At 48.8% G+C, this 23,436-nt stretch overlaps 1 protein-coding gene across 12 annotated transcripts in view; it reads right to left on the reverse strand.

Moving 5' to 3' along the window:
- NFIC (nuclear factor I C) overlaps nucleotides 1–23,436 on the reverse strand; it is a 165,440-nt gene that overhangs the window by 39,054 nt on the left and 102,950 nt on the right. For 3 of the 12 annotated variants that reach the window (XM_072601054.1, XM_072601057.1, XM_072601055.1), the window contains exons 6-10: nucleotides 22,407–22,531; nucleotides 16,732–16,857; nucleotides 15,388–15,572; nucleotides 14,456–14,615; nucleotides 11,856–11,941 (exon numbers count right to left, since the gene is read on the reverse strand). In XM_072601054.1, coding sequence (XP_072457155.1) covers nucleotides 11,856–11,941; nucleotides 14,456–14,615; nucleotides 15,388–15,572; nucleotides 16,732–16,857; nucleotides 22,407–22,531 — 682 coding nt within the window. Of the gene's footprint in view, nucleotides 1–670; nucleotides 752–11,855; nucleotides 11,942–14,455; nucleotides 14,616–15,387; nucleotides 15,573–16,731; nucleotides 16,858–22,406; nucleotides 22,532–23,436 lie in introns of all 12 variants that reach the window. The other 9 variants (XM_072601061.1, XM_072601060.1, XM_072601059.1 and 6 more) reach the window with 6 other exon arrangements.

Raw genomic sequence — 23,436 nt, forward strand, 5'->3', positions numbered from 1 at the left:
ACTTAGGTACTTCAGCAGAGATAGCTTTACTGAGTGACCCTCTGATTACTAATATCAAGTTAGAGATAAAACAAAAGACACATATTCTTGCCAAACGTGTTGGGTTATCATCATGGAAGCTATTCAGCACTGGGTCCACATGGAGAAGGGTTCCCTATAGATTTGGAGGCCCTCCAAATACTGCTGTTTGTGGATGCCATCAAGCTCTGGAACTCTGCACAGCTCTGAAAGGAGACCTAAAATCACTTTAAAAGAGTTGACTCTAACTACCCATAGAGTAAAGACCAATTATATGAAGAACATGTACTGGTAAGACTACCAGATGCAGTCATGTGGGTAACCTAGATAGATAGTCCATCAGCACATGTAGCCTGGATGAGTAATGTCAATGGCCAATGTGACAGGACTAGAATGGAGGAGTAGGATGGCCTTGGGAAACTGATTGCAGGGATTCTCCCTGAAACAAAGGCCCATCTTTATAGCACTAGGATCCTTCTGGTGGGGCTGCATGATTGGGAGCCATGGCACCAGAAGGGCAATGGAGATAGCAGGGTCAGCAAGAGTAGGATGCAGCATGCTGCCCATGGGCATGGCATAAGGGATGTCATCAGATATATGAATGACTGGAAAAGGAGGTGGACTCCTCAAGTATGGGGAGGGCAAAGTGTACCTGATTGCCTGCACGCTCCACTGGTGTCCCTGAAAGGCGAGGAGATTGAAAAGACGGCCCCCAGCATGCTAGGCGGATGCCCTGTGAAGGATTTATGGGAGGGCATAGACAAAAGAGAAGGTGTTGGCGGAGTTAAAAGCTGTGTCTCAAGCACCCACCTCAATGGGATCCCAGATCACAGAATCAGTGCTATTCTTACATTGTAGGAGCATAGGCATACCTGTGGATGCACTCTTTAGGTGGGAGGATGGACTAAATCCTAGAGCCCAGGTCACAGCTGGAATGACCCTTTGGACACAGAATGTAAAATACAGACTTCAAGGACTGAGAGGGGTCTTAGGATATATGATGTTTTAGCTATAAGAGAACTCAAGAAATTGCTTGGTTCAACCCTCTCATTTTGTATATGGGGAAACTGAGGTTCATAGAGGTAAAGTGTTTGCCCAGGGTCACAAAGGGGGAGACTGTCAGCACCAGACTAGAATTTTTCCCACTACTCCACACTGCCTTTGCTCTCTAAGATTTCTATTATCTGAGATTCTCAAATATGAGGAAACAGTCAACATCTAATATATACACCCATACCCACACCCTAAAATAATTCCTCATATTTGTGTTACACTTTTAACTTTTCTAAAGTGTCTCTCCTCATGATCTCACTTTCTTCTCTTTGGAGCTAGGTATGCCCCTTTGGAGGTAAGAAGTAATGATAAAGCTAACAAGTGACTAAGGTCAAATTTGAACTTCTGACTCTAACTACTAAGACACCTAGCTGCCCTTGAGATTCATAAAGTGGTTTACCAATATTCTCTCATTTGATGCTCACAACAACCCATTCTACAGATGGGAAACCTGAGGCAGACAAAGCTTAAGTGACTTGCCCAGGGTCACACAACTAGTAAGTGTCTGAGGCAGGATTTCAACTCTGGTCTTCTTGACTCCAGGGCCAGCCCTCTATTCAACTGTGCAGTTGAGCTGTCAGTAGGCAGGCCAAGTATGACCATCTCCATTTTTCAGAAACACTGAAACCAAATAGACAGTTGCCCTCCTTCAGCACTGTGGCTCAAGATCTCTTGAGTCTTGTATTCCACAGTGATGAATATGCTACACTTCCAAAACCCTGTATTATATCATGACACATTTGATCCTTAGGATGGGGAGAGAATGGGATTCACTGGCATAGGAGATTTCTGATACGGAATGCAGGTGCTTCTGTGTATAGTCTTAGAGAGCTGATTGGGGCCTTTGAGAAGTGACTTGCCCTAGGTCATCCAGCCAGCACATGTCAGAGGTGGTTACATATATACCCAGGTCTTCCTAAGAACAAATAACAATCCCAGCTGGTGGTTTAAAATTTTAGGTTCAAAGTTTACTAAAAACACTGTGAATAATCTTGTTTTGCACAAAGCATTACACTATAGCGCCACATGGCATCCTGAGGGTGCACGTTATTACCACGACAAACTCAGTACAGAACATTGTCTCAAATGTGATTTGCTCTTATCGGCTATTATAGGGCTACATTGTAGAAAAATACATGGCATCATCAACACGTCAGCCTTTTGGCACAATTCGGGGTATTCTTGTGATACGATGGATTATCCTAAAGCAGGGTATCGCTGCAACCCTCAGGGCTAAGGTGTTCTATGATCACGACATGCCCCTCCCGGTCCTAAGCCTCCCCGAGGCCAATGGAACAGGGGCAGGGCTTGCAATGCAGAGGTAGGTTGAGGCTACCCAGTCGGTGGGGGCACCACGATCCCCGCATCAGACACTCAGCGCTTTGTCTAGTCTCTGCGTTCCCCTGGTCCCCAACTCCCTGCCCCGCTACGCAGAATCCTTGCCCGGGGGCTTCCCAGAGGGAGATATAACAGCTTCTGGGGAGGAGGGACCCTGGCAGAGGGTGGGCGTAAAGACCGACTCCTTTAAAAGGAACCTTCTGCCTCGCCTCCCCTCCGGCCACACAGTCAAAAAGAAGGCAGCCCCTCCAGGAAGCCGGAGAGATCAGTCAGGTCTGCTGGAGAAGCAGCCTGTTTCTGTAACCCGCCCCTCCGTTTGTGGCTGGAGGGGCGGGAGTGTGCGAGTGGGGAGCCTCCAAGCCTAGGTCCTAGTTATAATAGGGGGTGGACCCCCTGAGTCAACTGGGGAACAGGCATTCGAGCCCTCCTCTCAGCTCCTGCCCCCCCGCCAAAGCCATCTTGCTCCCTCCAACCAGCCTATACTCAGAGAATCAGCTCAGCGATGGATCCTCCCGCACTATTGTTCCTGGAGCCTGGTTCGCTGGCCCCTCCCCCACCTCAAGTTCAAGTTCATCTTGCCATTACCTCATGTCTGGTTTCCGTTGGCAACCAGACAGGCTTTAGGTGTGACCCTCCCTCCTCTGGTGAGCAGTTCCCTAGCCTCGGATGCCTGGTCCTCTTGCTTCCTTCCTTCTCTCTGGCTCCTGCCCTTTCTCTCTACTCCTGGGATCTCTGAGGCCGGTGTCCCTTCCCTCGCAGCGTCCCCTTCCCCAGCCTACCCCCAAATAACGAGAGCTCTCACTACTCCCCTCCTGAGGAGTCCTAAAGGGGAAGCTGCGTGTGGCTGGGCTCGAACTAACACTGAGAGCTGGCTTTTATCAAGTCTGTGGAAAGCTTGACAAACTTCTCTCACAACAAGCCAGGGAGCTAGACAGTGTAGGTATTATTACATGGGAGGAACCTGAAGACCAGAGTGGTGGAGATGAGCTGTGGCAGAGGTGGGATTGGAACCCAGGCCTCATCAGCTTTTGGAAGGAGCTCTCTTAGCATTACCCTACACTGGCTTTTTCAATCTAATCTCAGCTCCTCTAATGACCCTTTTCTAGGTTTCATTTCTGCATGTGTGAAATGAAGAGGGTAGACAAGGTGATTTCTGGGGGCCCTCCAGCTCTGACCTTTAATGGTTCAAGGTCCTTTTCAGTGCTGATGTTTTAGAGACTTAGCATTTCAGGTAAGACGTTAGAGTCTAAACCCAGAAGAGACTTAGGACAAAGAATGTCTTGGCTGGAAGGGGCCTTAAAACACTGAATGTTATCAAGATGAGAGATGATTATTAGAATCTAAGGTTTCAAGCATTGGGTGATATTGACTATAAAGAAATCACCCCATCCCTGTAACTTCTTTCATTTCCACTTTCATTACAGACTACATTTTGGCTCCGTTGGGGACCTCTTTGAAGACCATTATTTGGTTTTTATGACTATCGACAATCCCTAAAATCCTCCTGGGAAAGAAAGGTTTGAAAAATAACGCAAGCACTCTAATGACATAAAAAACAAAGCTGAGATTTCACAATCTGTATGGAATTTAGCCAGCAAGGCTTATATCCTTGGGCAATCCACCTCCCATCTTTATACCTGTGCACCGGATATGGGCCTGGTCTGGAAAGCGTTCCCTTCCCCACATCCACCTCTTAGAATCCTTAGCTTCCTTCAAACCGTAGCAAAAGTTCCACCTCCTACAAGACTTTCCAAATCCCCTCCAAGCTGTGGGTTCTCTCTCCTCAGATGCCTTTCTATTTATTTATCTAGGTAGATACTGTATTCACCCCTTTCCCTTTTCCAGTACAGTATAATGCAAGTTCCTTAAGTTTAGATACTATTTTCAATTTTGTCTTTATTTCCTGATACAGCTTCTTGAACATCGTAGGTGCCTAATCAATGGTCATTTAGTTAAAATGAAAGCTAAAGCTTCAGAACAGATATTAGATTTGGAATAGACAAGAATATAGAAGAGGCATCAGAGGATCTTAAAACACAGAACACTGAATGTCAGAGCTGGAAGGGGCCCAAGCGATCCTTTAATCCAAACCCTTTGCACTTGGGAAGTGATTTGACAAAGATGAGCAATGAGCAAGAGAGACAAGCCTAGAGACAGTTCTGAACCCAGGGCTCCACTGGTTGCCTTGTGGTGACTTTGTTTTCCTTTGAAGACCACCCATGAAATTCATTAGAATCTTGTTTCCTTTGGATATATATATATATTCAGTGGTGGGGATGACAGGAGAGGATAGGACAGTTTAATTTGCTCTGATACCCCATATACCAATAGGAATAGCTCTGGGTCCTACATCTTTGCTATATTCTATACACAGCCCGAGTCTTCAGGGAAGCCTGAGCCCCTGAACCCACAAGGACTTAGTGGGTCATAACCTAATCCACAACCTGAATCCTCAAGGATTCATTGTGGGTCAATAATCTTAGCCCTGCAGGCTAAGAGGACTAGAGACCCCGAAAACCTGTAAGGGCTCATGGGTTTAAGGACACTTATGTGGGTAAGGTGGCTTACACGGTTATTTTGACCAGTGGAAAACTTAAAGGGACATCAGTCAAATGCCTGGGTTGACCAAGAAAGTGTCATCTGGACTGGGCAGAAACTGTCATCCTTTCCCCTTTATATTAGTTTTGGTTTCTAAAACAATTAGGACATTTCCAGCCTCTGGCTGTAGAGGGCAGGAAGCTGGGTGCCTGAAGCAGCCCATGCCACATCTGAGGGGAGTCTAGATGGTGGTGTGGAGAGACACAGTAAACGCAATGGCACAGACATCTTCCCTCATGTGGGCACATATACACTACAAACACACACAGTAACACTCAGAAAATCCTTCACTGATCCTACTACTTTTTCAAGTTATTCATTACATGTACCCTTCCTTCCTCTGACACTGCCACCACCTGGTGGTACTTACTGGCCCTTGCCTCCTCATACCTGGACTATTTTAATAGCTTGTTGGTCAGTCTGCCTGCCTCAAGTATCTCCCCACTCCAGTCCATCCTCTACTCAGCTGTCAAAGTGATCTTCCTAAAGCCCAAGTCTGATGACCACGTCTCTCTCCTCTGCTCAATAAATGCCAAGGCCTCCCTATCACCTCCAGGATCAAATATAAAATCCTTTCCTTTGGGCTTTTAAAATCTTTCACAATCTGAACCCTTCCTACCTTTCCAATCTTTTTTTCTTTCTGGAGACTGGGTCTTCCTATATTGCCCAGGCTGGAAATGTAGCAATCATTTACAGGCCCAATCTCATTGCTGATTGGTAAGAAAACTTTAAATTTCTTGATTTCTTTTCAGGACCCCTCTTGAGGCAGGCTAATGTCTCTGTGCTTCAGGGGCTTACCGTACTGATGAGATGTGGTTCAGGTACCCATTTACCATGCTGGCTACTCAGAACTCCTGAACTCCAGGGAGTCACCAGCCCCAGCCTCCCAGAAACAGGGCTGATAGGTGTGTGCCACCATGCCCAGCCCCCTTCCCTTCCTACGATTTCTTCCCTTCCACGTACTCTGTGATCTAGCAACATTGACCTTCCCCCATTCTTCAAACAGGATACTGCTTTTTTCCTTCCTGTCTGACAGCTCTTTCTCAGCCTCTTTGCTGGATCATCCTGCATATGTTGCCTCCTTGGGTGGGGTATCCCCCAAGACTCTCTCCAGTCACCCTCTTGGTGATCATCTGCTCTCATGGGGTCAATTATCTTCTCTATTCAGATGACTCCCAGAGCTTGAGGTCTAGCCCTTACTTTTCTTCTGATTGCCTTTCCAGGAGCTCAGGCATACATTCCTGATTACTCATACTCCCTGTCCCCACCATGCATAGCTAATCAATGGTCAAGTCTTGCTGATTCTACATCCACCACCTCTTATTGTGTTCCCTTCACCCCACTGACACCACTAGTTCAAGTTCTCACCACCTTTCACCAGGACTACTGCAATAGCTTCCTAATCTCCCCAACAAAACTTCTTCCCTTCTCCAATCCATCTCTCCAAATCAGTATTCCAAAAATGCAGGTCTCACCATGTCACTCCCTTGCTCAGTCAATTCCTGTGGCTCCCTATTTCCCTAGGATCACATGCAAACTCCTGTATCTGCCAGTTCAAATCCTTTCCAAGCTTCTTACACATTACTGTCCTTCATGCATTCCATAATTTGGCCTGATTGGTTGCCCTGTTCTTGTCATCTCTCATCACCATGTGTTTACACAGACCGATCCCCCCAGGCCTAGGATGCACTTGCTCCTTCCTCACCTGGGCTTTGGAAAGTCCTTTGGAACGTTCCTTTCAAAGCTCAGCTCAGATACCTCTCCTAGAAGAGGCCTTTTCCTGATCCCTCCAGGAGCTAATGCCTCTCTCCCCCAATCACCTTCTATTTATCTCATATATACTTATGTGTACATATTGTTTCTCACAGTGGCCTGTTAACTCCTTAAGCACAGGGATTGTTCATTTTTGTCTTTGTATACCTAGTATCCACAAGATATACTGTGTACCTGGCACACAGTAGGCACTTAATAAATGTTTTATTGATTCAATGAAGTGACCATCCATCCCCTGCTCCCAGGTCCTGAGGCAGCTTGTCCTACAATAAGATAAGGTACACTGAACATTTAGTAAGTACTTGCTAACTATCAAGAATTGTGCTAAGTGCTGAGGACACAAATAAAAAGGAAGGTCCTGCCCTGGAGGAGCTCACAATCTAATGAAAGAAGACTGAAAGGGAGGACATTGGAGGGAAACAGTGTCAGAGCTCTGTTTATTAGGATGTTTTCCTTTTATCAAGCCTGTACACGTGCTATTAGAAAAACAGCAAGGTATATGCTGTTCAAATTCTGAGTTCAGATTCAGCCTCAGGCTTGTACTGGCTGTGCGACCCTGGGCACATCACTTACCCTCTCTGTACCTCATCTGTAAAGTGGGAATAATAATAGCACTTATCTCCCAAGGCTGTTGTGAGAATAAAATGAGATATTTGTAAGACACTTTGAAATCAAAGAGAGACCTTCCTTTGGCCTTGAAGTTCCCTAGAACATTGGCCTTTAAGATCCCTTTTCTCTCCTGCCTGCTATGCTCCTCCTCCCCCCACCCAAGCCCCTTGATTGGGCATTAGGACTGAAGACTTTCTTAGCCCTCGACAGTGGCACCCCTTTGCACGTGTGAAAGAAAGGGGCAGGGCCAATCTTCAAGGCCCAGAGACAGGGAAATTCACAAACACAGGCTCAGGGTCACCCCTGAGGGGCTCCTTTGTCCCTCATGACCCTCTACAGGATGGAGCCGGTTTCAGCCCAAACCAGGCTGTCAGCTCAGCACAGGTGGTCATGATACTGGGTGAAATAGAATGACTTAGAAGTCACAGAATCGGCCCTGGGAAGGCCTTTGGAGAGCAAGTGCAATTCCCTCGATTTCAGGATGAAGAAAACTAGGGACCCCAACAAAGAGACTTGAGCAAGGCCACACAGCAGCTGGATGAAGGAGACGGGGAAAGGACAGAGAGACCCGAGCTTAGGTGTTTATTATGGGATGTACTCTGTGGCTCCTCCCTTTGTCCTTCCCTCCACCAGCCCTGGAAGTCCATGGGAAGATTCTGCTTTCTCTCACCTCTTTGAGAAGCAACATGGCGGGTGGACAGAGTGCTGAAAATCTGGGCTCTAATACATACTCACTATGTGACCCTGGGTCAGTCACTCTCAGCACTCTAAGTATTGGTAAAGGAGTTTTCTCACCATTCCCGTCCTCATCCCTGAGCCTCACAGCCAGTTGCCCTTCTTGCTTAATTTGCAAAACACCACTTTCCTAAACCACTGAGGCAGCACAATCACCACCCCCCATCCTGTCTGTTATTTAGGGAGTGGGGTGGGGGTGGGGTCAGTTTTTTGGAATAAAGCAATTGAGTCACCATAGCCAATTGAGGGAGAGTTTTTGATTGTTCACTTGACTCTTTCAATGGCAGGAAGAAGCCCCAATCTCTGTTGGGGGACAGGCCAAGTTGGTGTATTCTGTCACTTCTGGGGAGAGAGGCAGACAGTGTGAATGGTGTCTGTGGTGTAGGAAGGAGTTTGACTGAGAAAAGAAAGCTCACAGGGCTTCCTGAGGGTGCATAAGGCTATGGCTCCTTCATAAACACATGTGCAGAAAGCTCCACGGAAGTCCTCATCGTAGTAAAGGAAGCCAACATCATACTTCTCTAAGGCAGGCCCTGATCCATCTGGAGACCCAGGCAGTGAGGTGTAGACAGCTACTGCCTCTGAAGCTGGTAACCTGGCTCTCACCCCTTGATTCTGATTTTCCCATCAGAATTATTGCCAGATGGGCTGTGACTGGTTTCTGGCACACTGGGCTTTGGGAAGCCCCATGGGCTGGCCCAAAGCTGCTGTTAATGGAGTCCCTTTGACAATTTTGGGGAAGGGCCTAAACCATCAGATACAGAAGCCCTTTAGCCCAGATGTTGGGAGCTGGTAGGGAAAGCTGGTCATCTCACCTCATGTCCCTGTTGACCCAAGAAATGTAAAACTGAGGTCCCACTAGCTGTCAGTTGGCTGGCCCTTTGTTCCTATTGCATTTATGAAAGCAGACATCTGGGTCAACTTTTGTAAAAGGGGAGCTGAGCTCAGTTTTAGAATCTGGGCTTATCCCTTTGGGGATCTGGGGTTTTGGAGATAGGCTCAGTGTCTCCAGTCTGAAAACATCCCTCCAGGACAGGGGTGGGGAACCTGTGGACTTGAGGCCACATGTGGCCCTCCAGGTCCTCAAGTGTGGCCCTTTGACTGGGGCCCCAATAAAAGGATTTGTTCTGTAAAACTTGGACTCAGTCAAAAGGCTGCACTCAAGGACCTAGAAAGTCACATGTGGTCTGGAGGCCACAAGTTCCCCACCCCTGTTCCAGGAGTTCCTAACCCTCTGTAGATATAAATCTCTACACAAATGTCCTGATGCCTTAACCCTTTCTACCACCCCCTACTCGTACCCACCAGGGTGTGGATAAACAAATCATTAATAAATGTACCATCCCCCTTTGCCCAACATATACAAATTTCCAGACTATCTGCATAAACTGTTTGAACATTGAGTGCCAGAGCTAAGAGAGTCCTTTGAACACAGAACATGAGAGCTACAAGGCCCTGTAGAGGATAGAACCTTGGCCCTTGGAGGGACCTTAGAACAGAAAATGTTGAAGCTGGAAGTGACCTTAGAATATAGACTATCATTGAGGGAAGTGACCTGAGAACCCAGAATGTCAGAGCCAGGAGAGACTTCAGAGCACAGAAACTCAGAGCTGGAAATGTAGTGACCTCTGACCTGAGAATGCCTTTAGAACACAGAACATAATAAAAACCCAAGTTTCTATAGTTCTTTGAGTCGAAAGGTTCTCCCCTGCCCACAGCCCCATGGGACAGGCAGTATGAGCATTACTGTTCCCATTTTCTAGATAAGGAAGCTGAGGCTCAGGTAGGTAAATGATCTGCTCACATTCTCACAGCTAGTAAGTGCTGGGAGCAGGATTCAGGAGCTGCTCTCCTGACTACAAGAGTGACATTCTTTCTATGTTACAGCATGCTAAAGCTGAAATCTAGCAAAATATATTAGGATATATCACACAGAGTGTCAAAGGTGGAAGGAACCTTCCACGCTAGTTGCTCCAACCTTCTCATTTTACAGAAGAGGACACTGGAGTCAAGAGATGTGAAAATGATTTACCCAAGGTAACCTGGGGGGCCCGAGGCATCTAGCGGAACCTGCCTCTCTTGTCTCTGACCCAGAGTTCTTTCCACTATCCCATCCTGCACTCTCCACTCAAGAAAAGGTCTTTGCTCTCCCACCCTCCATCCCCCACCTCCACTTCCCTCCACTCCAGGCAAACACTCTAGTCTTTCTTACCCACCAGCTACACTCCTTTCTTCCCTTATTACTAAGATTTTGAAGGTTCTACAAGTAATCTGCTATCCCTTCTGAAGGAGGAGACTGGGGCATGGTGTTTTTGAGCTACCAAAAAAACCCCCAACCCCCCAGCCAAACCAGGCCTTTTCATTCCTGGTGCCTCAGTTTTTAACAACCATTGTGTAATACAGTACTTTCTCTCCTGTTCTTCAGGGTCCCCCTTTCTGGTTATGGGTGGAATGGAAGGCACATTGGGTCTGCAGTCCAAGGACAGAGTTCAAATTCTGACTCTTGGTACTTATTAAGTTGTATAATCTTGGACAAGTCACTTTCCTTTTCTGGGAACAAGGTTTTTTATCTATTAAATCAGGAGGCTGGACTAAATGAGCTTTCACCAGCCTTCTAGCTCTATATCCCACAATCTTATCATCTGTCTTGTGGTCCCACACGCCCTACACAGGTTTCCCCAACAGGTGGCTTTAGTTAGCCATTTGGGTAAGTGTTGGGATATGGGGCTGAGAGCTGCTCCAAGCTGCTGCTGCCACCCCTAGCTCATTCCATCTTCCTCTTCATGCCTCGGGCCGGTATGTGGTGATGGACACCCACAGTTTAGCTAAGTATGGCTGGGCTGGCCCGGGATCCTTCCTCTGGATAATATAATAAGACTAATGCCAAGTAATATTGCTGAAATATATGGAGTCTTCCAAAAAACGTTCCTTACAATAACCTGTGAAGCAGGCATCTAGAGGGATCTTTTTTCCATTTCATCAGTGAGGAAACTGAGGCTCACATGTGACTCCCCTATAGTCATATGGCTTGGAAGGGTTGGGACCAGGATTCAAACTCAGGTCTTCTGACTCAAGTCCAGCGTTCTTTCTATTCTATCCTGTTGCCCCTAGGTACTAGAGGACAGGGGCTCTCCCACCTGGGAGCTAGTAGCCCTGCCTACAGACTCTCCCCTTCCTAACACACCAGCGTATTCTCCTCTCAAGTACAGTCCCTTGTTCCCCAAGTCTGGATGGAGGTGGGTGGAGTTCTCAGAAGGAGCTGGGTATTCCAGGCCCTGCCAGGGGGACACACTCACCCCAGACCTGACCCTATGGGGGGTAATGAATAATATCGATGATGATCATGATAAGAAAAGCTTATATTCCTCAAGGCCTTTAAGGCATCCTAAGCTCTGGGCCAGCTTGTAGTGGAAACCATTTTACCCTTTTTCACAAAGGAGGAAACTGATACTCTATAATATTGTCTTTCTCCAGCTCACCCCACTGCTAGTGAGTGGCAGAGACCCCAGTCTGAACCTTCCTGGCAATTAGGCTAGCCCAGTGTCTACATCTGGCCAGCTGTTCCCCCAACCTCCAAGAGTCCAGAGAGACCTGGAATACAGAAACTGGATAGTGGGTGGCTGATGGGCCCCAAAGGGGAGATAGAAGGGAGCTGACACACATTTTCCACCCCAGACCAGGTTCTCCACTCCCCTGTTCCCAGCTCCCTCCCAGGCCCTCTCAACTCTTACCTGTGCCTGATAAATCCCCCCTGGATCCCTTGGTCCTAATCCCACAAAGGGACGGTTTGCAGGGGGCGTGCTGGGCGCAGAGTAGGCTGCGGGAAGGAGAGAGACCAAGAGCCCATTAGTGGGGGGGTGAGGCTGGGAGCCCCTCTCAAGGCCATTGAAGCCCAGCTCTCTCTCTCTCTCTCTCTGTCTCTCTGTCTCTCTCTCTCTCTCTATCCCCCTCTCTCTCTCCTGCTACTGGGGAGTCAGCTGTCCACCCCCAGCAGTGCCTAGGATCACAGTCACCCCAGACTCTGAGTCTAAATTTGGACCATTTTATCTGGTGGCATAGTGAAATTCCAGGCTTTGACACAGAACTCAGCCAAAGGGATACCGCCCCCACACCCAAGAAAGCCCTCAACATGTTCCCAGGAGGTGTGTGTTGGGGGGAGAATAAAAAGGGAGAGGGGAAATCACCTTCCACAGCACTACCACGTGGAGCATGTTGGTGTAGCAACCATTTCCCTCTACCCCGCCCCCATTCATCTAGGGGACCTCCTAGGTCAGTGAATCAGAAGAGGGAGGGAGAGGATAAAAATTTCATAATTCATAACTACTTGTGAATTATTCAGCTGCTTCCCTTGCCCACCCATCTCCCTTATCCCTCCCCTTCTGATGCCTGGACCTGCATCCCTCTCTGGGCTCTATGAATAATTGAGTACATTTTATTTATTAATTTTCCTCCATGCAAGTGCATAGGGATGGGTGTGTGTTTGCATCCACACATATATTTTAATATAGACGATTAAATTTCATTGGTGAGTAAATAATTCACTCCCGGATGCTGCCTGGGGAGGCCAGCTTCAGACAGGCTGGGACCAGAGGTTGATGGGACAGATTGCAGGGAGGGGGGGTCACGGTATTGGAAGAGGATGTCTGAGAGCCGGGGGCGGGGTGGGGGCGAACGCTTTCACTGGGGCTTTTGTTAAGTCTGAGCAGAGCCAGGATGGGTCTGGAAGGAAGAGGACGAGGCAGCATGGCATAGTGGGGAGAATGCTGGACTGGGAGACAGGAGACCTAGAGTCTAGCCCCACTTCTGCCATTAGATCACTGCAAGTCACATCCCCACTCTGGGCTTCAGTTTCTTCTAGACTCCAGCTCTCCAGTTATTTGTTCTATAGTCCTTCCATCCCAGTGCTAAGGTTCTGTCTTAAGGTCCCTCTCAGTTCTGTGTTCTGAGTCCTCTGCCAGCTCTGAAGTTCAGTGGTCCTTTCCAATGCCAAGATTCTCTGTCATTTTCTGCTTATGTCTGAGGGGGAGGCAACACTTGACTGGGAGTCAGGAGACCCAGGCTTGCATTCTGGTTCTGGCTCGAAAATTCGAGAGGCCACATCTGCTTCTGTGTACTCTACTGAATCCATCCTAGATTTGACTTATCCAATCCCACAGAGACCCCAAGTTGGACAATGAAGATTTCTTTCCTTTGTCCCTAGGGTTAAGGGAGTGAAGAAGCCAGGAGACAAGGGAAGCTTCCCAGGGGGTTGGTTACAGGGCAATAGATGCTCAACATTCTGCTGTATCAGGGGTGTGTGTGTGTGTGTGTGTGTGTGTGTGTGTGTGTGTGTGTGTGTGTGTGTGTGTGTTGGGGGTGGGGGGGAACAGTTCATCTGGAGCTGGTTGACCTTTCATTTCATTAGTTCCTGATTGAGAGTGTGACAGGAAGCCCCCAGGGAAGTCTGGGGGAGTAGGATGGAGTCAGAGAAAGGGTGTTGGACACAGAAAGAAAAGAGGGGGATGGAGTTCCTGTGTGGAGGGAAGAGATGACCAGATGGTCCTGAATATGAAGACTGGGTAGGGGTATGGGGTAGATTAGTGGATTCTGAGCTGGAAGGGACCAGAGAACACAGAACATGAGATGCAACACAATGAAACTGGAAAAGACTTTAGGATACAGAACACAGACTGTCAGCTGGAAGGGGACACAAAACACAGGACATGGGCTGAGAAGGTCATAGAACACAGAACACAGAATGTCAGAGACAGAACAGAGGCCATCCAGTGGAGAAATGGAAGGGGCCTGATCTGACAAGTGGAAAGAACTGAGACCCAGAGAAGTGAAGCCGAGTCTTGCCTGAGCACATTCCACAAAGGCATGTACACATAATGTATACTGGTGGCACAGTGAAGACCAAAAGCCCGGCTCCTTGACGCCTGGGCAGCACTATCCCTTGCTCTACTCGTCTTCTCTGGCCTCGCCCTTCCCTCGCTCAGAGATGTCAGGATGCCCTCTTCCCTGCTGACCTCAGCCCTTAGCGTTGTGAGGAAAGGAGGAGGATCAACTGCAGTGGTGTTTGTGACGGAGACACCCAGCACCAATGGGGCTGAGACCCACCAAGCTCATCCTGCCTGAGTGCCTGGCCGTCGAACTGGGCCTACACGCCAGCTGCCTTCCGCACCCTGCCTCTGCCGGCTGCTACCTGGGGCCCTCAAGATGCTGAGAGCCCCCAGTATGATTGTGACCGGGGGCAAAGGGGTGGGGAAGGAGGGCTGAGTGGTCAGGGAGAAGGGGAGGTGCCCGGCTGCGCTGCCCACCCCGCCCCGGGCACCGCTTCCCTCACGCTTACTGGGTGAAGTCGGCGATGTGGTTCCTCCCTCGGAAGTTGTGGTGGTAGATTTGGTGTCAGGGGAGATAGCCAGCCGGGGCATGCCTGGGGGCGGTGGTGGTGCCAGCATCTGGGTGGAAAGGTAGTGACTGGGCATTTTGACTTGACCACTTCCATTTAACTGGGGGGAACAGAGAGACAAAGTGGTTAGGGGGGAAGGCAGGGGAGCCCGGGGGGAAGGGCGGCAGGAGTCACACGGGCCTTGGCCCGCCTCCCCCCCAGGTGCCCAGGGCTGTCCCCCTCCACCTCCTGCTGCTGGCACTGACCATCCCAGGCATTGCCCTCGTTTGGTGTCTGTAGGAGTATGCAGTCCTGTGCCCTCACTTCACTGCCTGCCTGAGTGTCCTAGGTCCCCAGAACAGGGCAGGGAACTCGGGCACCATGAGTTTAGTGGGTCTCAGGAGGAATTCCCTCTCAACGTCACAGAGACACTGCTTCATGGGGTGTTTTCATAAGGTATAAAAAACTGATGGCAGGGCTGAGGAGTTCAGAGGCAAGAAGAAGGTTGAACAAGCAGTGAGCAGTTCTCTCTCTTCCCTCAAACTATGGCTACCAATACAACATTCACATTTCTCTCTGGCACTCGAGGCTCACAACCTGATCACAACAGCCCTATGAGGTAGGCAAGCAGGCCATTATCGTCATCCACAGGGTACAGAAGAGATGGCTGACTGTCAGAGATGTTAAGTGACTTGTCCAATGCCACACAATTAATGTCAGAATAGGGACCGACTTAACCCAGGCCTTCCACTCTTTAAACCAGTGCTTTTCCCGCTGTACCATGCTGGGGACTCCCCAGATGGCGGCTCCTCCAAACAGCCCCTTGCTTCCTCTCTTCCTCCAAGCTCTCTCAATGCCTCCCTCCCCACCACTCTCCCCCCTCTGGTCCTTACCGGTCCTGGCTGCTGATTGGATGGGTCACAGGCCAAGGAGACGAGATCTTTGAGGGGGTCTTGGGGGTTGAGATGAGGCGGGTATCGGATGGCAGTGTGGGGAAAGTAGGTAGAGGCCGTCTGGGGAATAATGGAGGTGGTTGGGAAATGCAGCGTGGAGGAAGGGTGAGGGCTCCGGGCGATACCTGTGGAGAGAGGGACCGGCCCTCAGTGCTGGCTCCTGGGAGGCACAAGCCAACCTTTCCACCGCAGACTTACAGTATCTCAGACTTAGAAAGGACCTCCACTGTCATCTAATCTGACCCCCACCTGAAGTGGGAACCTCCTCTATCAAGGCCTCTGCTGAAATGTCCCCAGCTATGGGGAGGTCACTGACCTTCCATTGCTGGGCAGCTCAGATTGTTTAGAGAGTTCTTTACATTGAGCAGAATTTGACTATGGTGGAACTGCTACCCAACTGGTCCTAATTCTGCCCTATGAGGGCAAGCAGGGAAAAAGAACCTCATATATCAGATGAGTCACATGTGACATGGGTCTTAGGGTCAATGCAGAATATCTGGAGCTTTTGTGAACCACAGAATACTGGCCTGGATGAGTCCTAGGATTCAGAACTGGGAAGTACCTTAGAGGGCATACAGATTAAGGCCCAGGTAAGTGACTGCTCGAATCTCACACGTTACACCCACAGGTGTAAGTGACACATGTGGGTGGTAAGGGACAGAAGCAGAATCTGAATTCAGGCCCTATGACTCCATCCCATTCCATTGCCTCTCCTGAGGCATGGATCTGATTTGCAGAGTGGGGGAGAGGCAGAATGGGCACAGACAGAAGAGAGCCCAAGCTCTTCTAACATAAGGAGAAACTCCCACCTTAGAGAGGGTCAGTGACTTGTCCCCAGCCACCCCAGCTGAGCTAATCTCAAACTCAGGTATGAACTCAATCCCTGGCCTAGATTAAACTGAAACCTGGGAGGCTGTAATAGGAGGGATCTGAGTCAGATGACAAGAAGGGCCACCCTCATGACCCACGAAGGAGTGAAAACCCAGGGACTGGTTGGATGTTCTTACATATCATTTAGAGATCAAGGAGAAATGGAGGTGGCCCTAGGAATGGCTTGAGAGCACCAACATGCCTGAGGTAGAAAGCAGGAGATAACCTTTCTAGGGTCAGAGGCCCTGGCTAATTCTGGGAATAGGAAAGACTGGAGCTTAGTGTTTGTTTCAGTTATTTTTAGTGGAATCTTTATGGTTAGAGCTGGAGTTTAGTCTTCAGAGGCCAAGGTTTCCCTCTTGGGCTCAGGCTTCCCCAGGCCCAAGTGATGGCCCTTGGGGTACGCCTTCTTACCGCTGTGCACAGCGATGACAGGTCGATGATGCTGGGTGTAGCTGGAGAGGCGAGGTGAGTCCTGAGGCGATGGGCTATTGAAAGGGGACTTGTCCATCTCAGTCTTCTTTACTGTGGGTGAGATTCCTGTGAGGAGAAGCAGAGATCGTCACTTCAATGGCTCTAGATTAGGTAGGTAAGGCAGTGGGGGATATCTGCAGGAAGAGCAGGGGCTCTTGGGTCCTGTCCTGGGGAGCTGGGCTTTGAGGCTCTGCGTACCTGCCTGCTTTCATCCATTTTGCTTTTCACAAGCATCATGTGCGAGGTTGTGTGGCAACATGGACGAGGACTGGCCTTGGTGTAAAGGAAGACCTAGTCTCAAGTTCTGCCCCTGACACCAGCCTGATACCAGCTGTGTGGGCACGAGCAAATCACTTAGTATCCCAGTGTCCCAACAACTCTGACACACTATGTACAGATGTATCCTAAGCTGCACACATTCCACAATGAGAATTTCCCACCAAGGGGGTCCCAGGGACAGACCACTCCCCCCCCAAAATAACCCCAACATGCTAGGCATTCTATATGTGCTGAAGGTTCAAAGACAAAATGAAAACTCAGTCCCTGTTCTCAAGGAATGGTAGGTAGGGAGTGGACACAACATCTAATTAGATGAATACAATCTCATCTGAGGAGAAAGTGCCAGACAAGGCTGAATCCAGGAAATGGTGCCCTTGATGCGGCCCATGAGAAGCTAAGGATTCCCAGAGGTAGCCATGAGGAGAAGCCCCTGCCAGGGCCCAGAGGGCACTGTCATCATTTACAATCATCAGACTGGAGCTCCTTGAGGGCAGGGGCTGCCTTTCACATTTTGGGGAGTGCCTGGCACATAGGAGATGCTTAACAAAGATTTATTGATTGACTGATGTTGGACTAGGTGATCTCTAAGCCCCCTTCCAGCTCCAGAATCTGAGCTTTAGGATTCTCCTGGCTTTCCCCTCCAGAGCCCACCAGGTTGAGTTCTGCTACTTACTAGCTATAGGACTTTGTCTCTCCCAGGCTCAGTTTCCCCATCTATAAAGTAGGGACTACCACTACTTGCCCAGCCTGGTATGATGCAGACTGGATGAGATAATGGGCATGAAAGTGATTTGATACAGGAACAATCATCGTTATCGTCATAATAACTCATCCTGGCTTGCACCCTCTCCCTAACCTTCATTGCTTCAGCTAAACCAGGGCTTTCCCCCGAAGCAGAATCCTGGGATGGAAAGGAAGAGGGGGAAGGGGAGAGGAGAGAGGCCTGAGGAAAGTGAGAGCATTGGGTGGATGGGGGAGGGAAGAACATCCTGGAACAGTCCTACAGTTTCCATCATTGTTACAGGCAGGCTTCTAGGGCCATGTGGCACTAAGATAATGAGGTTAGACCTCACTCAGATACATACTTACAAAGATTTCATAGAACATCTTGTTCAGGGATTGAAATAGCTATGCCTTAGTGGCTCAGGACCAGACCCTGGATCTGGGATATTGGCTCTTGGCCCCTGCCTCGAAACTTATCCTCTACACCCGGAGCATTAGAAGGGTCTGGAGAAGGGCTGGAGTTCTGTAGGACCCAGACATGATTTTGGGAGTGTGCATGTAGAGGAAAAATTATCTAATACTCAGCAAGCACTGATTCAGTGTCTCCTATACTGGAGACATATTTGAAAGATGGGGAAATTAAGGCCCAAGCAGTGTGGTGCAGGAGAGAGAATCATGAACCTGGACTTAAACACCACACTTCCCACTTACTGCTTGTGGGGTGTCACTCAATCTCCCTGGGTCTCAATTTCCTCATCTAGAAGAAAAGGGGATTGGACTAGAAGCCCTCTAGGGTCCTCTTCAGCTATAAGTCTATGAACTGAATAATAATGATATTTGTTCATGTTTTTATAACTTTAAGGTCTGTGAAATACTTTCTTTACATAAACAATCTCATTTGAGCCTCATGACAATCCTATAAAAAGTGGTTATTATTATCTATGCTTTACAGATAAGGAACCTGCAGCTCAGAGGGCTTGTGATTTGCCTGGGGTTGTCCAGTTCATAAAACAGGCTTTAGGCAGTCTGAGGAAGGTCTGAACCCAGATCTTCTTGACTTCAAGGACAATACTTATCTGCTATACTAACCTACTCTCTACGAACAAAGAGGTCAAAACCATAGCCTTGTTGGAGGTTCTTTAGGCATGTCAGAACTAGAAAGGACCTTTGAGGCCATTTAGTTTATCTCTTTTAATTTCCTAATTTTACAGATGGAGAAACTAAGCCTTGAGAGGGGATGTTCAGCAGTAAATTTCCTCTTGCCCAACCAAAGTGATCCAGCAAATCAGCGTGGGAGCAGGGATTAGAACCCAGGTCTCCAAACCTCTGGTCCTGGAGTCTTTTCTACGACATTGGAATCCCAGCCTCAGTATCAATTTCTCTTGTACACCTAGGGTGGGGAGGGGACAGTCAGGGGAAAAAAAGGATTCAAAGGGAAGAGCCTGGGGAGGGAAGGAGGTGGGGGGAGGGGGAGCTGGACAGATAAACTCCTAGGCCTGAAATCTTCCCAGGGAGCACGGAAATCATAAACTAGAGACAAGCAATCATATGAAGGGGGAGGGGGAAGTATCACTTTAATTAACTTAAGCCCCCTCCTCCCCCCTTCTTAATGAACAGCTAGTTGGGGCTGTCTAGACAGGAAGGCTGAAAAGCATACCAGAAAGCAATTCAGCCACAATCATCTCAGACACTCCAGAGGGAGCTGGTTGGGCTAGGATGGGAGCTAAGGTTACCGGTCCCTGGGGCTGGGCCGGCAGGGGAAGAGGAGGATAGATGGGATTTCTATTCCCTTTGCCCAGTGGTGACAAATTATTATAGCACCGAGCTTGGGAGAGACCAGGTTTAAAAGGACAGCAGCGTCCACTCATGTCAAAGGAAGTCAGAGTGCTCGGTACCTGGCATGTTTGTCTCACCCTCTGTGTGAAACCTTGTGTTCAAATTTTAAGGACCAGGAGAAACAGATTTAGAGTAGAAAGGCCCACAGAGGGCATAGAGGACAGCTCTTCATTGTACAGATGAAGAAAATGGGGCTCAGAAAGATGATGTGATTTTTCCCAAGGTCTTACGACAGATCACCCAAATTTAGGTCCTCTGACCAAACATACCAAACTCTTTACACTATGTCACAGTGACCTGGCTTTCTCAACATCTCAGATAGGCACACTAAAGCTTCCTGTGCCATTTGCATATGACACAAAGCTAAGAGGGATGCGAATGCCAAAGATGACAGAATCAAGAACCTAAAACATTTCTCACCAGGTCTGGGATTCTGAGCTGAAACTGACAAGCTGAAATTGAATAAAGACAATGATAAGATCCCAATGTGCTCTAGAGGGAAGGACATAGAATTTGGAGTTGTTTGCATGTTGTCTATCCCATTAGACTTCAAAGTGAGCAGCTCTGGGACAGGAATTCGGAGGTTGAGTTGTTTGGGGTTTTTTTCCTGTCTTTGTATTCCCAGATCTTACTGCAGTGCCTGGCACAGAGGAGGCACTTCCAAAGACTTTTCAGTCCTGGCCCCATTACTGGCCTGTGGGATCTTGGACAAATCAATTAACCCCTCTGGGGCTTAGTTTCCTCATCAGAAGAATGAGGGAGTTGCACCAGATGTCCTCTAAGGGTCTTTCCAGCTCTGAATCTATGAATCTACTTTAGCTTTTAAAAACAAAAAAAAAAGGCAACTTCACATATGCAGGATATATCTGGCTTAACCAGTAGTTTATGTAAACAGCCAGGGGTTTGTTTGACCACAAGCTTAATCTAGGCCAACCCAGGCTAATGAGATGTGTGGCTTCCTCTATTGCCCTGATGTCACCTGCAGTCACCCCCAGCCCCTAACTGGAGACCTGCAACCAGGTGTGGGGGTCACAACTTAGGAAGATCGCTGAAAACTGGATCATGTCTAGAGAAGGGTGACCAGGAAGGGACTAAACGCCAGCAGATACAAAGATCAGTTGAAGAGACCAGGAATGTTTATCTTGGAAAAGAAAAGCCTTGGAGGAGATATGATCACTGTCTACAAATAACTGAAGGGTTATCATGAGAAAGAGGGAAAAGATTTATTCTGTGTGGCAAGCAACAGATAGGACTAGGGGGAGGGAGGATCGGAAGGAATCAGATTTCAGTTCTCAAATGGATGGAGATAATGTTAATAATAATGCAGATTAAACTTCAAAAAAATTCAGTTTCAGGTTAGGTGACTTGTCCACAATCACACAACATAAGCAAGAACTTCCCAGCTGTGAGAGCTGTACAACAATGGCAGCAGCTGCCTGAAGAGGTGATGAACTTGGTCCCTGGAGATGAGGAGATGAGCTCACCAAAGCAGATGCCTAGGGACTATAAGGGAATGAAGAAGTCATCCAGGCTAATTCCTAGATGATCAGATGTGTCATAAAGGGGATTCCTCCCCTAGGGGAAAATGGACAAGATGACCATCGTAGGAGGACTATTGAGGAAAGAAGTCATCTAAGATTCCAGAGGCAATTCTGGGAAATCTAAAGGAATGGGAGAGGACATGAGTCTGTTGAGAGATGAAAAGTCAACGAGACCCCTTAGGAATGGGACACTCCAGAGATAAGATGTTACAGGAAAAGACATCACAGATGATGCTGTGGGGGAGACTACTGAGATGATGGAGGGCTTGAGTGGAAAGATGCTACAGATGCACAGAATGGTTCCTCCAGAGATGAGGACCTACAGAAAAGGGGAAACCATAGAAGCAGCTGAAGGCTCAAGCAGAGAGACCCCACACAGGCCTTCTCTGATGGAGGTCCACAGACACTAGGGCAATCAGAAATCGGACTTCAGAGGTGGGGCATATAGAGATGGGGGGGCCATGGAAAAGGCCTCATCCAGTTAGGAGCGCATAAATCCAGCTATGGGGGCCCTACAGAATTGGGAGGGAAGCAGACAACCAGGGAAGATGGGCTGAATTCAAGAAACATTTTAAAGTCCCTATTATGTGAAAAAGGGCACTGTGATAGGTTTCCCTAACCTGGATAATATAAAGATGAAAATGAAATCAGTTCCTGCTCTCAAAAAGCTTACATTCTGGGAGTGAGAGAACATATCCAGATAGATAAATGTGAGGAGGGAGAGGAAGAGAAAGGAAAGAAGACAGAGGGAGGGAGAAAGAGGGACAGAGAGAGAGCATGGACTATGGAGATCATGGAAGGCTTCCTGGAGGAGGTAGAACCGGAGGAGAAGGAAGCTGGGGATTCTTGGAAGCGGAGGTAAGGAAGGGCTGCTTTCCTAACTTGTGAGAAGGCACCTGTGCAGGGCTAAAAAGAGAAATGAAGGATGATTGCGGGAGAGTAGGGGGATGGGAGGGCGTAATTGAAGGCGGGGCTAGGGAAGCACTTTCCTAACTCGGCCATTGGGGGCCCCCAGCCTGGCTGGGAATGTATTCGTAAAACTACAATTCCCAGAAGCAACTACTCTCCAAAGCCCCGCCCCCCAGGCTTCAACCTCGACTACCAATCCCAGGAGGCTCTGCGCCCTCTCCAGCTTCCTCCTAAGCAGCAGCGCTGCGAAGCCTCTCGGGATACGTAGTCCGGCCGACCGGGAAGCTCAAGAAGGCCCCGCTAGCCCGCGGCTCCTGCCCCACCTACCCCCTTCCATGTCCTCCGTCCAGTTGCGGCTGCTACTCGTCGGGGAGTTAGGTGACGTGTAGTAATCCCCGCCGGGGCTCGTGTCCACGTCTTCCTCCAGGGAGCCTGATTTGTGTCGTTTGCTCCTAAGGAGGAAAAAAAATCCAAAGTCTAGTTATCCCCTGACCTGGGGGGACAAAATGGGGGGGAGGCGAGGCTAGTTTAATCGAACTCCGGACTTCCGGTTCTGACAGGGGCATCATGGGAACCCCAGAGTGTTAGCCTAGGATGTCGGAGCAGGGGGCGGAGGGTTGAGGGGGGGATCCCATGCTTACATGGAAAAGAAACTGAGGCCCACAGAGGGGGAAGGGACTTACCCCTCCCCCCATCCATATTTTACATATAGGGAAACAGGCTCAGGGAAGGGAAAAGATGGGTGCCCCCACGTTTTATATATGGGGAACTAAAGGCCCCCAAAAGGGAAAGGAAGAGCCTTCCTTCTGTTTTATCTGTGAGGAAACTCAGGGAAGGGAAGGACTTGCCTCCCCCACATTTTTCATATGGGGAAACTGAGGCCAGGAAAGGGAAGAGATTTGCCCAAGCCCATGCAGGAGTCAGTAGTAACAGCTGGGCCTTCTAAATAAGGGCTTTCCCCTGAGCCTGAGGCTCACAGGGGCTGGGACAGAGGTGAGACCCCCTCTGTGCCCATGCTTCGGAAGGATCCGTTGGATTTGGAGCTGGAAGAAACCTCAGAGGCTAAATCTGAGCCAGCCTCTCATTCTACAGAGAAGGAAACTGAGGTCCAAAGGGGTCGAGTGACTTTGTGAGGGTCACACAGGTTACAGAGTAACTGGCACAGCCGGGAAGGGCCTTTAACACCAAACACTACATTCTTTCCACTGCACCACTGGAAGAGGAGGGAATATCCCTGGGGTTAGGGAATGCAATAAGGAGCCTACTGATGGCTCGTGGACACTCATTTGATGCCCCTGTTAGGGTGTGGTTGCAGGTTTGGGAGCCTGTATGATGTAGGAAGAATGGGGGTACCGGG

Source organism: Notamacropus eugenii, chromosome 4 (assembly GCF_028372415.1).
Source record: "Notamacropus eugenii isolate mMacEug1 chromosome 4, mMacEug1.pri_v2, whole genome shotgun sequence".
Lineage (NCBI taxonomy): Eukaryota > Metazoa > Chordata > Mammalia > Diprotodontia > Macropodidae > Notamacropus > Notamacropus eugenii.